Below are 14,892 nucleotides of genomic sequence, written 5' to 3'. Positions count from 1 at the left end.
GATTTACATGCTATAATTATTTTTTCACATATTTCTAACACCTCAATTCTTTTGGAAACTCACTTTTTCCTCATATAATTTTATATACATTATAGTTATTACAAGTCCCATACTTTACTAGTTAGGTCTCAGGAATTTCCTTTTTACAGATGTTTCTAGTCAGAAGCCCATCAATATTTACTGTTAAGAAGATTTGCCTCTAATCTAGTCTCATGACACTTCCAGTCTTAAGCTGTTAGAAAGACCAATCCACTATTTTGTGTCAGTAGAAAAACAGTGCATAAATGAAATCCACAAATACATCAAAGTCTCATTACAGTGAAAGTAACACATTCTTAACTTGTATAATCAAAAAAAATGGAAACTGTTATATAAAACACATAATACAAACTGAAGTGTCTGAATAAAAGAGAAGCATAACCACAATCCAATACTGGAAGCTTCAGACACAAATACGAGCTGAGTGTACTCTGGAGAGCTTATTTGGTGGGCCCAATTCTAAATAACCTGTTTTAGGGATGGCAATGTGATTCAGTAATACAGCACTCGCCTAGCATGCACAAGGTCTTAGGTTTCATCCACAATCAGCACACACACACACACACACACACACACACACACACACACAAACACATGCTTGGTTTAGATTTGGGGCCTCAAATTCCTAACAAGATGTACTAGTCTGTCATTTCTTTTAACCCTATGAGTTCTTGCCCAATCTGTAACAGATGCCAACGATTAGAGAAATGACAGTTTGAAAGTTAAAAAAAAAAAAATTGGTGATGGCCATGAAAAACAAAATATAAAACTAAGAAACCAAGAAGTATCTATAATTCATAATTAACTGTATTAACTTTTTATTTTGCTATTCTAGCTTTTCAGCACAATTAATATTTCAAAGAATCGCTGGTCAAACCCCTTCATTTTATAGGAAAATGTAGTCAAGAAAAATGAATTTGTTTGAGATGAGCATAGAGATAATTAACTACTATAACTGGAGCCATAATCCAAGACTCTTAACTTCAATTTGATTTACTATATTGCTACTAATTCCAAGGCAAATAGATATTCGGGTATATGCTTGACAATTTCCTAATATCTTCTGATTCTGGATTACAAGTTAATTAAAATGCCACTTATCACAAAATAATCCAAAATGTTAAACTAAAAATAGTCTAACATAGTCTGTATGTGAAGGGAATGCTCCCTAATATATATTACCTTTCTGAAAAAATCCAGCAACATTTGGAAATTGCCATCTGTATCTCGCCTCTGCCCAAAATGAAGCCTCAAGTTTACTGTAATACTTTTGGCTTTGTTGTGTTACATTTGTATTGCCCAGCCTACCCTGTTTTAAGACACAGAGATACACACACACACACACACACACACACACACACACACACACTCTCTCTCTCTCTCTCTCTCTCTCTCTCTCTCTCTCTCTCTCTCTCTCTCTCTCTCTCATATGAGAATCTCTCTGAAGTTTCAGAACTTCTAGAGGTGAAAGTCAACCACCCCTGTCCGGCACCAACAATGTAAAAGTCAAACCTCCTGCTACAGCAAATTAGCAAAATATCTTGGGAAATCTGTGTCCTGAATGGTACCAGGTCAAACGACAGAAACCCTATAAGCATTTCATTCCACTGCAAAACCTTCACATCCGCCAAAGAGTACTTAGTAAACAAACAATTTATAACCCTCAGCTTACCTGGACAACAGGATATTGATAATCCATACAATATACACCATACATAGCAAAGGGGGGAAAAGAACTTCAGATAAAGACAGTACAAAAACCGACTAAGTTTTTGCCTTGTTTGATCTGGCTGTCCTGTCCAAAAGAACTAGGAGCACCAAAAAAATTCCTTGGCTGACTTCCAGTCTACGCTGTTGATAGGTATGCTGGCTCAGCTGATGAAGTTGGAGCTTGGTTCAGACCAGGCCTCCAGCCCAAAAGGATTCAGGAATACACAGAAGAGATGTTCAGGGAAAAGCAAAAGACTCCGACAGCGTTAGTAGTTACAGACTGAAAACTGCACTAGAGATTTGCTGTTACTGTTGGTCTGAAGCTGACAACTCCACCAGAAACTCAAGAGGCAAAGAATGACTGCCAGGGAAGGGAACATGGGCTTCTTAAAGTGGCACACAAAAACGGTAGGAAGCACAAGGTATCTGGGTGCCAAAATATTATATATGTCCCAGGCTTTGAGTGCGTCAGAGGGAACACTCCCAATTCAGGACATGGAAAGGCAGATGGGACTGGTATTATTTCCATACTCCTTCTTGGGTGGGAGCACGCACGCGCAGGCAGGCACACACACACACACACACACACACACACACACACACACACACACCCTTCTCACTGTCTCCGGCAGAGACAGGTGTTAGGATTAACAGCATAAACCCCTTCTGCTATGGAAAGAAATGGGAGAAAAGAGTCACACTGATACATGCAGTAAAGCGATCCCTTTCATGACACTGTATGTTTTTGTATCGTTTAACACCCCCCTCCCTGTGCTTTTACAGAAGCTGGGACAGCTGGCAGGATCAGCACTAGAAAAGAGGAAGGTGGCCCCAACTCTGAAGCAACATGAGTCCACTGGAGGCCTTCAGATATGCAGGGTACTCGCTCAGCTGTTCCAATCAAACTTGGAGGGATTAACTCTGGCTGCCTGCAAAAAGGTGGGGGTGGAAAGGTCTTTTCAGAAAAGCCAGTTGCTTTTCCTCTTTTAGGAAGCTGCTATACCCACCATGCCATCATTATGTACAACACACATAGGCACACATATTTCTACAACCAGTATTTTTAAAAAGTAACAAACATGGACAGATGTGAGGTTAGTTAAACAAAGCACAGCAGGTTAGAGTTGGCTTCAGAGCCTAAATGGCACTTCTAAAACCAAAGAATTGCTGCATAATTCTTAGAAAATAAGGCACAGAGTAAGCGGAACGTGAAAACGAATGTTAATTAAGAGATACATCAGTTAACCATTTTTGTTAAGAAATTCTCTGTTGGGGACAAGTATTCAACAGTTCAAAATGATGAATAATTCTAACCTTGTTTCAGAGGCTATGACCTCCTAATCTTGGAGAGCCAGTAATATTACAACATGCGTTCCTAGGATTAGACTGTGAGGATTAAACGCAACTGTGAGGGCATCTGTGAGAATTTATGTATTACCAAGTCCCACCTGCCTCTACTGCAATTTTTCTCCTTTTATGGTCACTGTAATTTATTTTAGGATAATTCAAAAGAAACTGTTTTTTAAGGGTTAAAATGGTCTTAGCCAATCTAAAGATAGTCCTCTTGGTTAAACATTTATCTTAAGTCGATTCTAACAGATTAAGGGATCAAACAACACACTACATTATCTTTATATTGCCAGTACTGATTCTTTATGTATTACACATGAGAAACAAGAATAAATTGATTCCACATAATTTTTAAAAAGTTACTGAACATCTATTACTCACAAGTATTATGCTGAGCACTTGAGAAATGGATAGAACCCAGTTTATGGAAGAAAGAGAACAGAATATGCAGGCAAAGGCAAAAGGTAAAACATTGCTATTACACAAAACTCAACATTGTAAGCAACATCTCATAAGTAGAAGGATATTTTTAAAAAGTTTTTCTTAAAAAACACTTATAAAGTCTCCACTTTCCCATCATTAAAACTCTAAGACTGCTACTTGGCCAAATCTTCACAGATATTATCAAAGATTCATAACATCTTGGATCTGATTGGCCACATCGTAAGGACTGTGGTATACATTCTCACTGTCCCTATAAAGCTATCTTAAACAGCAACTTGAAATGGCAAATTAAGAGATAACAAAAGGGGGCTGGGGATGTGGTTCAGCACTTGCCTAGAAGGTGTGAGGCCCCTGATCAATCCCCAGCACTGCACCGCCCCCTCCCCCCAAAAAAGACAAAGGGAATGTTTCTGTAATAAAATTGCACACTATATTTGCTCCTCTAATTAAATCAATTCTCTAATTGCCATTAGAGACACTGCATCATCTCATTTTCAGTCTACATTTCATACACAGCAATAGCATATCTGGTCACATGTATACTTATAAACTAGTATCTTAAATCACTATTAAATCTTCTGAGATGCCTCTTGATATGAAGACTGAAAAATGATACAATCTTTTATAAACCATAGAGGGCCATAATAATTAACTACAGACAAACTTACAACTTCATGAGTTAACCCAATTCAGTATCTGGTAAATTAATTACACAAGATGAAATTCCAAGGTGGTAATATACTAAGATAACAGACAATAATTCAAATCCTAAAACAATTGACATAATTTAAGCATAAAAGTGATCCCCAAATAGGTTATAGGGAAGCCGAGTCAATTCCTAGAGATTTAAATTCTTCTTGAGGATAGATCTGTATCATATAAGGTGAAAAGACATGACTAAAACAATATTAAGAGAAAAAATCATGTTGTTGAATAAAGTGTAGAGTATAATTACTTACTTACTAATTTGTAAACTTTATAAGTTATGTATATATGCACAAAAACACATAAAACTTATTACACTGACATATGCCATATTTATGCATTGTATATACTAAATAATGTACATAATATATGCCATATATGTGTGTGTGTGTATGTATGTATCTCTCTCAAAAATACACATGAGACAAAACCAATACCTCTGGGGGATGGGATGAAAAGGTAGCTGGTTTTCTCTTATTACCTTAGATATAAATTTATATTTTTCAAATATATTATTTGAAATTATTATTAGCTATTATAAGTTATCTTGTTAAAAGTTTAAGGGAAACAAAATAGATCCACTTCATTATAGGTATTTTAAACATTAATAATAATAATAATAATATTAATAATAATAATTAATAATACTCTCTGGGTCTCTAATTTATACTGTCATACTTGCTTTAGCTAACATGCTGGCATAACTATAAATTCTCACTTGGGACAGAAGAATATAGACAATAAACCACCTCAAACAGATGTCTTACCTAGATTCTGCCCAAATTATGCCCAGCTCTAGTTTACATAATCAGCCCTTCAGAAAAATGGCAAAGTAATTAAACATTTTAATTTTAGCTTCCTATACCTCATGTTGCCTTTTTACTCACTTGTTTCTGTTGGAAAAAAAATTAAATCTGAACAATTTAAAAGACCAATAATCTAGTCAAACCAAAATTCTAATATTTATAGAAAGAAAGGTCAACTTTTCATCTGAAAGACAAATTATTACAACAAAAATTACAAATCTTAGAGTTGAAGGCCCTCACTCTCCTCTTTATAGTCTTTGAGCCTTATATATTCAGATCAACAGAAAGAAATTCTATGCACAGATCAAAAGCATAACATCACTGTTTCAGCATTTTGTCCACTTACCTATGTGATTTTAAAAAACAGAAACAACAACAAAAAAATATTTCCCAACTCAGAAATTACACTTGATTTCTTCCCCCAGAACAGACTGGATATTTCCTTTAAATTTTAAATACTATCATATTCCCTCAAAAACTCCAGAAATAGGGGATGGGGTTATGGCTCAGAGGTAGAGCACTCATCTGGCAGTGTGAGGCACTGGGTTCAATCTTCAGCACCAACTATATTTTTTAATTCCAGAAATAAAATGGTTAATTTTCCACAATAAGCTCAGAGTTATTTGCTGATGATGCCAACCTACTTTGTTTGGAAAAGTATATACTCTGCAACATTATAAAAGCTTTTATAGTATTGGATCGTGAGTTCAAAGTCAGCCTCAGCAACAGTGAGGTGCTAAGCAACACAGCAAGACCCTGTCTCAAAATAAAATAGGACTGGGTATGTGGCTCAGTGGTCGAGTGCCCCTGAGTTCAAACCCCAATAGCCCCCACACCCCCCAAAAAAAGTTCCTGTGTCCTGATCAGTTAAAAGTATGAATATAGAAAATAGCTTTTCATGTATATTTCCACACATTTCATTAGCAGAGCCATGTACATCAACTCATTTTTCAATATAGGTTTCAATACTGGCACAACTAGAATAGTCTATTAAATAGAGTGTGATGATATCAGAGAGAAATGGATCTAGACCTAGAGATAGACCTGAGATTTTAAGAGCAAGACATCTAGAAGTATGAGATTTATGAAAGTTAAATTTTGCTAAGGACAAAATAAACAATCTAACAAACATCCCGTGTCAGAGGACATGACTGATGACACTACAGTATCATCTACACATCTACAATCCTTGAGGGTATTAACTACAGCAGTCTATGAACTGTTAGTGCAAAAACACACAAGAGCTACAGGAATAAAGAAGGCATACCCGTAAGACACAGGACAAAGACAGTCAACACAGGAACTGAAGGGTGTGTACACGCAGAGTGCAGGAGAAAGGTAAATGTACCACTTGGGCCCTGAGAGGCTGACTGGCCAAGTGAGAACAACACTGCTAAACCAGGAAAGCTCAAAGCAGGGACTGATTTGAAGTTATTGTGGAAGGATATTCAATAGAAAATGCCTAACAGGCACTCAGGGTTATAGCCAGAGGTCAGCCTTAGAAATGGAGATCCAAAAGGAATATAATAAGAGAGACAGCCAAGACCGCCATGGAATTGAGACTTGTCTCCCACATAGATGTGGTCCACAGCATTTGATGAATATCAACCATGTACTCCCCTCACCCCCCAAAAAAGATAGAGACAGAGAGAAAGACAGAGTGGGGAGGGAGAGTGATACATGGATAGAAGGCAAAGAGCTGAAAATAGAACCTTAAGGAATACTCACTCATTCCAGAAGGCAGAAATAGAAACAGGATAAGAAGACCAAGCAGGATCCTGAACTAGTCACAAAAGCCAGAACATTTGTTCCTTTTCTTCGATCCTGGGAAGAAATACACTAGGGAAGGTATTTCATGGTACCAGAGAGAAATATATAACAGTATCAAGCAGAAAGGTTAAAGAGAATGAGACCTTAGGAAAAAAATGACTGAATTGGGCAAACAGGAGCTTAAGAGTTTTGATTGAGCTGTTTTAGTAACATGGGTAAAATGATGATAGCCAAACTGATACATTCTGGATCAAGAATGAAAAATAGACATAAAACCTGCATATGACTTTTAACTATTTCTATCTTAGGATAGATCTTTGCCTTCCAAGTGTCAAAAAAGTACAAAAACAATTATTGATACATTCAACTACCCACTGTTGTTTTTGGGTTTTGCCTCTGTCCTTTGACCACATTGTTTTCTTATCCATTTTAGAATCTCCAAATCTGAAAGTGGGTTCTTAACTACCTTAAAATGCCATTTGTTCCACAAAGCTCATCTTCCTAGCTATCTCCAACAAGAAGTAATTTTTTCTTTTCTCTGAACTTATGTGGTACTTTCTATTTGTTTTTAAGGGTTGTTTTAAGCTAAGACTTGTCAGTTCATCTTTGAATTTCTCTCAACCAAGCTGATGTCTTTTACACAGTATGTACCATCAGCATATGGAAAGAGAAGGTCTGCAATAACTTGCACCTATAAATCAGAGGCACCATGTACAGACCTTCCATTAGATCAAGACTCATTCATTCAATTTTCATTCATTTCAACCAAGATATCCCCAACGTTGTGTGAACTCAAAAGAATGGAAAAAGCTCTCAAAGAGCTGAAAATATAGAGGGGGAAAAAACAGAAAATAAGAAACATCAAAATATCATCTGATGAATGTCATACTTAAAATAATAGCTTGGGGGAAAATAGAGCAGCAATTGCACCTAAAACCTTCACTGCTACCATCTCATTTTCTAGGGTGAAGGAAACCAGGAATATTTTACAAGCAATTAATGCTTAAAATAAACTGTGAAAAATTAGGGAGAGTTCTCCATATGGATGGGGGGCTGTGGTGGGCTTTGAGATAATGGAATAGCATTCTAAGTGCATAAACAGTATGGCATATGCAAAGCCATATTCAGGCGCTTACAGAAGGGCAAGCAGGTAAATGTACCCCCTCAAAAAAGAGGTCAAAAAGCTATTTTAAAATATCCAAAGTTCTCTATCATATGAAAATTGTTGAATTTTTTATACCAATAGAAATCTTTAACTTATATATACCAGAACACTGAAAATCGCAGTTAAGTACATAACACTCCTTCACATGACACATGAGAGGAAAGAAAGTATGGGTTATCAGAAGAGACCATGGTGAGGCTGAGCTGTGTTATTCTGTTTGGGGGTGAGAGGCATGGGTGAGAGTGTAAAAATCATGAGGCAGGGAATCAGCATTTTTTATTAGAAGTGTCTTTCATTATTCTTTCTTCCTAAATCAGTGCAGATTGAGCAACCCTAACCAAAAGGTCTGAAATCCAAAACTTTCTGAGCACTAATACCAGCTGAAAAAAAGTTTCAAATTTCAGAGCAATTCAGACTTCAAATATTCACATTAGGAATATTCTAAAATTTGAAAACTCTAAAATCGGTAATACTTCTGACCCCAAGCATTTTAGATAATGGATCCATAAATGACCATAAGTAACAGTTACTTTAAATTCAGAAAAATAATTTAGAGAGAGTAAGGGTAAAAGTGTAACATTTTTTTCTTATGGTGGTGAAGATCAAACTCAGGGCCTCTTGTGTGCTAGGCAAGTGCTCTACCATTGAGTCACACTCTCCATCCAAAATGTAACTTGTAAAGCAGAAAACAATGGTAAATATCCTAATAATGTTGGGGAAATATGTCTGCAAATGAATTCAGATATATCATTCATCAATCACATCACATAATCAAGACTATCCCCTCCATTAAAACTTTTACCTCAATTAACTAAAAATTTGTGGTTAATTGCAAAAAAAAAAAAATGTTCACAATATTTCGAAGCTCCTTAAACAATAAGAGAACATTTTCCTTTACTGCTTGAATTTAGCCTTAGCCTCATGACTCACATTGCCAGGGGACATTAGCAAATGTGACACAAGCAGAGACTTGTCATTCGCATGCTCTCTCTTGCTCCTCTCTGAAACCCTGATACTACCATGTGAAGAAGCCTGAAGGATAAAAGACCAAGTAGATTAGAAATTAGTTGTTCTAGTTGAGCCTCCCAGACCAACCAACCTGCCAACTGCCAGATATGAAAGTGGTGTCATTCTAGACTATCCCAGGCAAGCTGATCCAACCCAAACTGAAACAGAACCATCCAAACTCCTGATCCACATTACTGTGAATGAATGATTAAACTGTTTTACACCACTAGGTTTCGAGAAAGACTCATACAGCAAAATCTAACTGTCACAGTCTCACTGCATACAAGTATGATAACCTCAATACCAACACCAATACCAAACTCACTGTAGCCTGAAATCAGGTTGTATTAGTTCTCTAACTTTGTTTTTCTTCTTCAAAATTATTTTGGCTATTCCAGGTCTTTTATATTTCCATTAGAACTTCATAATCAGTTTGTCAATTTCTATAAAACTCTGGCAAGGATTCTGACTGAGATTACACTGAAGCTACAGATAATTTGGGTAGAGTTAAAACTATTAAGTCTTCCAGACCACGAACATGGTATATCTTTCCACTTCATTCTATTATTATTCAAGTACCATATAGGTTTTTAAAGGTTATGATTATCTTTTCCTTAGCCATGTTCTAAAATCAAATGTTCTGGTCTGGTGATGTGGCTCAGTGGTTAAGTGCCCCTGGGTTTAATCCCTGGTACCAAATCAATTAATTAATTAACTTAATTGTTCTGATGTTTGTGAAACTTATTGCTTTTCTGAAGTCCACTAGATCCCATAATATTCATAAGAAGAATAGTACACTCTGTAAGACAGAGTGATACTGGTGTCAAAAAAGAAAAATACATCAATGAAACAAAATAGAAAGTCCAAATATAACTTCACAGGTGCAAAGGCAATTGAGTGGGGAAAGAACTGTCTTCTCAACAAATGGTACTGGAACAACTGGATAGCCATACAAAATAAAAGTAATACCATACAGAAAATTAAACCCAAAATGGACCATAGACCTAAAAAGGTAAAACACAAGACTTCCAAGTTGGGGGGGGGGGTCTCAAGAGAAAACTAAAATATGACATGAGGACTGGGGTGCAGATCAATGGTGGAATGCAAGATGACAGGTTCAATCCCCAGCACCAAAAAGTGGCACTAAAAAAAGAACCCATAAAAGTACAAACTGAGCTTTACTGAAAACTTCTGCTAATCCAAGGATACCAAGGGAAATAAAAAGACGAGCCATGATTTAGGAGGGAATATTTGCAAAGCCTATTATCTGATAAAGGACTGGCATCTCAAGTACATAAGAACGTCTCTCCAAGCTCAACCATAAGAAAACAAGCCAATTTAAAGAAAAAAAGAAGTGGGCAAAAGATTTAAACACTTGGTTAAAGAAAGCAGTAAATAAGGGATGATAAATAAGAACATGAAAAGATGCTTAATATCATATTCAAAGGAAATTAAAACCACAATGATATCACTACTCACCTCACAGAATGACTAAAATTAAAAGATTGACAATGCCAACTGTGGGCAAGCCTCTGAGGACTAAATGTCTCATACACTGCTGCTGGGACTATAACCAATGTGGAAACAAGTTGGCCTCTATTTATTTATCGGCATGTTATAATAATACATAATAGTTGGATTCATTGTGATATATTCACACATACACATGGCATAATTTGGTCTACTACATTCCCTGTACTTCCCCTATAGTTTAGCAATTTCTTAAAACATTAAACTTTCACCTACCATATGATCTATGCACTCCACTTCTAAGAGTTCACCCCAGAGAAACAAGAACATAACCATATGAAGATTTGTACTTCAGTGAAAACTCAGAAGATCTGCATAGTCTAAAAGTACAAACAACCCAAATACCCATCAGCAGATAAATTATGAACAAATTGTATATGGGCACAACTAAATGCTACTTAGTAATAAAAATGAATAAACCACCAACATGTGCAGGATCACAGAGGAATCTCAAAAAAATTATGATAGCTGGTCGTGGTGGCACATGCCTATAATCCCAGCGGCTCAAAAGGCTGAGGCAGGAGGATCGCAAGTTCAAGGCCAGCCTCAGCCAAAGTGAGGCACTAAGCAACTCAATGAGATCCTGTCTCTAAATAAAATACAAGATAGGGCTGGGAATGTGTCTCAGTGGTTCGAGTGCCCCTGATAGGTGAAAGAAGCCAGGCCAAAAAAAAAAAAAAAAGAGTATTTATCATTATGGTTACATTTATATAAAATACTAGAAAATATAAACGAATCCAAAGTAACAGAAAGCAGATCAGTGGTTGCTTGGAAAGGGGCAAGGGGGAGGGGATGTTGGAAGGCTTACAAAAGGCCATGAAGACACTATAAGAGATGTTAATGTTAATTATGTTAGCTGTGGTGATAACTTCATGGTTGTACATAAGTCAAAACTTTACAAATTATAAGCTTTAAATATATGCAGTTTATTGTATATTAATTATACCTCAACGGGGCTGTTAGCAAATTTAAATAATGAATTCCTGTTCCACTTATTAAAATGAGTCTTTGGAAGGTTAGCTGCTTTCTTCGGGGGAGGGAGGAGTGACAGGGAGACAGGGTAAAATCAAAATGTATCCTCAACTACTACAGAGAGAAATCTTATGAAAAGGAAGAGGAGGGCTGGGGTTGTGGCTCAGAGTTAGAGCGCTCACGTAGTGATTGTGAGGCACTGGGTTCGGTCCTCAGTACCACAAAAATATAAAATAAAGACATTGTGTCTACCTAAAACTAAAAAACAAATTTAAAAAAAAAAAAAGGAAGAACAAGGGTATGACAGCAAATTAGGCATGAGATTTAGGCAGGAGTAAGAGAACAGGTTTTTCTGTAGTCTAGGGTAGACCCTGCCGCACCTCCTGAGCAATTGCACATATCCTCCTCAACTTGTCCTCAACTTGTCTCTCTCACTCTAGAAGGGCAGGTTCCCAGTAGTCTGTCTTATTCCTTTAGGTATCTCTAGCACACAGCAGGTGTCGCACAGCATGTGCTTGAGAGCCCAGGGTTCTGAAGTCACATCATTTGGGTTCAAATCTTAGCACCATCATTTCCCAGCTATATAATTGTGGAAAAGCTATCTAACCTGAAATTCTTCATCTGGAAAAAGAAAAGTAATACTACTATCTTCTAAGGTTGTGATAACTCAATCAATTTATGAATAAGCCCAGCAGATAGTGATTATTAAATTATTGATGCTGTTACTATCTCATTGTTGTCATCATCATCTCTAATATTTTAGGAAGTATATTAAGGGATATTGAGAATTATTTGAATTATGAAGTCAGACCCATATCTGAGGACTAAGTGGCTCCGACATCAGGCAGAGAAAGCATGTAGCAAGCTATATAATTGTGCTAGGAGGAGGAAAGGCTGCAAGGAGCAGAGGGATATGGGAGGCTTCTACACATACCCAGTGTATGGCAATAATTTATGCTGAAATGAGTCAAGTGAAAAGAACATACTAACCAAGAAGGGAATATTAATGTGTTAAGGAACTGAGACAATGTGAGTGATTTTGATGCCCATGCAAATCTCAAGTGAATCTTCCCATAACACTGAAAAACAATGAGAAACCGCTCCCTGTGTTCAATGTAAAAAGCTAACTGAAGCTGTGCACCAGTGGAGCACACCTTGATCCCAACAGCTCAGGAGGCTGGGGCAGGAGAAATAAGGACAGCCTCAGCAACTTAGCAAAGCCCTAAGCAACTTAGCAAGACCCTGTCTCAAAACAAAAAATTAAAAGGACTGGGATGTGGCTCAGTGGTAAAGCACCCCTGAGTTCCATCCCCAGTACAAAACAAACAAAAACAAAACAAAGAAAGAGCTAAGTGAAGAGGGAGACCACTTGGTTTTGAACAGTAACCTTCTCTGTTCTTGGGTCGTATTGATTATGCTCGAGCCTTACAGATGAACTGTCAACATCTAAGGGCTTCACCTGCCTCTTATCCTACCAGGGACAGGCACAGGGACAGGGCTCTGATAGCAGTAATGCTGCAGTGTGGGAATCCTGGGTTGGCACCAGCCCCTTGCTCCATTCAGACCTGTAATCTCTTCTGACTTTGATTTAATGCAGCAATTACTGGTAACGTGGTTTGAAGGAGATAAATGCCCAGTGTAGCCAGCTGTCGCTGACTCCGCTCATGATGCAAGAACATTTTTAAATTAAAATTCCCTTTATGATAAAGAAGCTGCTTTCCCTGAATGTTTCTGTGCAGCCCTGATATGGAGCTTCCCCCAAAGCAGATTAGAAATTAAAATTGCCCCACCTCACTTCTGCCAAAGCATGCATCTATACAATTAGCCCATACCTAAAATGATTTCCTTAGCCTTAATTTTTCCAGTTCATATATTTAGTTCCTGCCAACAATTTTTTTTCTACTTTTCAAGACCACAGTGTCAGCATTAGACAATTTTCATTAATGAAAACTTGACTCTTCTTTTGACAACAGAATTCCATTAATTTTATTTTAAATAAATAGGCAAAGTAAACCTTCATAAACATACAAACATAAAAGACTGATTACTCAACTCATTTGGAAAAAATAAAGAATAGCTGAATATAAATTATCAAAATATAAGGCCAGTTTTATTTTAATGCATAATATAGTGGTTTTGCTATATCTTTTATATATAGGAATCCTATAGTAATTAAGTCATAAATGAAATAAACATAGGTTACTAGTGTCTACCAGGGTTTTCACCCCATGACATAAAACCATTCTTTTATAGCAATATAGATTAAGCACTCCAAGTCAAAACTGCATAATATTGGCAAGCTAGTTAAAAACAACAATAACAAAAACCACCAGATAACTAGAGGAAACACAATCACAGTGAACCTCAATAAAGACTATCTAGTACTGGTTCCTGAATCAATGTTTAGATCCAATTACAAAACTTCCTACCCCTAAAAGCAGAAATGAGAAAAAAATAATAATTTATGGTTACCTAGGAATTATCATTTTATTTGCTTGGACAGTCCTTGAGTGCACAAGATCCTAATCAGTTATATTCTGCAAAGTAGAAGCAAAAGACCCAAGATTGAATGTGTACTTCCTTTTCCAAATGCACACAGCACAATTTTCATTTTCTATTCCACTGTAGAAATGTGGTGTCTTGGTCACAATTAATTCATCCCATATTTTTTGATTAATAGCCTCTGGTAACATCCCACTTTCATAAAAGTTGTGTATGTCTTCTCAGGAAATCCATGATTCAGGCTAGATTCCCCTCCAGAGGCCTTGCCAAGATCTCCTCCAGTCTTGGGTAAAAGAACATTGCACTGGGGTTGTTCTTGCCACACTAGCACTGCTCCTGAGTGCTGTACAGCTCCACAGCTCTTCAGGAGAGAGCTGAACTTCTCTTCCAAAGAGAGGACAGACATAAGATATATCAATGGGAAAATAACTATGAATACACCACCCCCCACACACACACATACACACAGGACTTTGGGAAAACAGCCTGGCATAATTAATAAGATTAAAGAAGGATTTAGGATAAATAAGATGAAAGTTAGTCTGATCCTTACAGGATTAAACCCAAAATCCTAGTATGAATCCAACAATTTTAAGATCAACACCATATAACAGGATTAAATCAATAGCCGCTTTTGTTTTCATATTGGCAATTTCAGACCTATAGTATCTTAGGGGTTAAACAGTGGGGAGTTTGGGGATAAAAACAAGGGGTTTTACTCTGACTAGGACTGTGGAGTACCCTACCTACAGAAGTCCAAAACCTCTTATCTTTAATTCCAAAGTCCAAAAAGCCTGCAAAACTATATCTTTCTTCTTCTTTCTCCTCCCCCACTTCCCTGTGGCAGTGGAAGAGGGATTCGTTTAGTACTAAATATGACCTAAACCAATG

General features: G+C 37.0%; 1 protein-coding gene across 26 annotated transcripts in view; it reads right to left on the bottom strand.

Moving 5' to 3' along the window:
* The window catches only part of Rbfox2 (RNA binding fox-1 homolog 2), a 279,806-nt gene that overhangs the window by 102,001 nt on the left and 162,913 nt on the right, over positions 1-14,892 (bottom strand). Inside the window, exon 1 of one of the 26 annotated variants that reach the window (XM_077798413.1) lies at positions 1,712-2,236. The exons of the other annotated variants lie outside the window; for them this stretch is intronic. Within the exon in view, the coding sequence (XP_077654539.1) occupies positions 1,712-1,756 (45 nt within the window). The 5' untranslated portion in view covers positions 1,757-2,236. Of the gene's footprint in view, positions 1-1,711; positions 2,237-14,892 lie in introns of those variants that run through there. 26 annotated transcript variants of the gene reach the window in all.

Source organism: Urocitellus parryii, chromosome 5 (genome assembly GCF_045843805.1).
Source record: "Urocitellus parryii isolate mUroPar1 chromosome 5, mUroPar1.hap1, whole genome shotgun sequence".
Taxonomy (NCBI): domain Eukaryota; kingdom Metazoa; phylum Chordata; class Mammalia; order Rodentia; family Sciuridae; genus Urocitellus; species Urocitellus parryii.
Note: the sequence above shows the minus strand (reverse complement) of the source record. Positions and strands in the feature narration are given on the sequence as shown.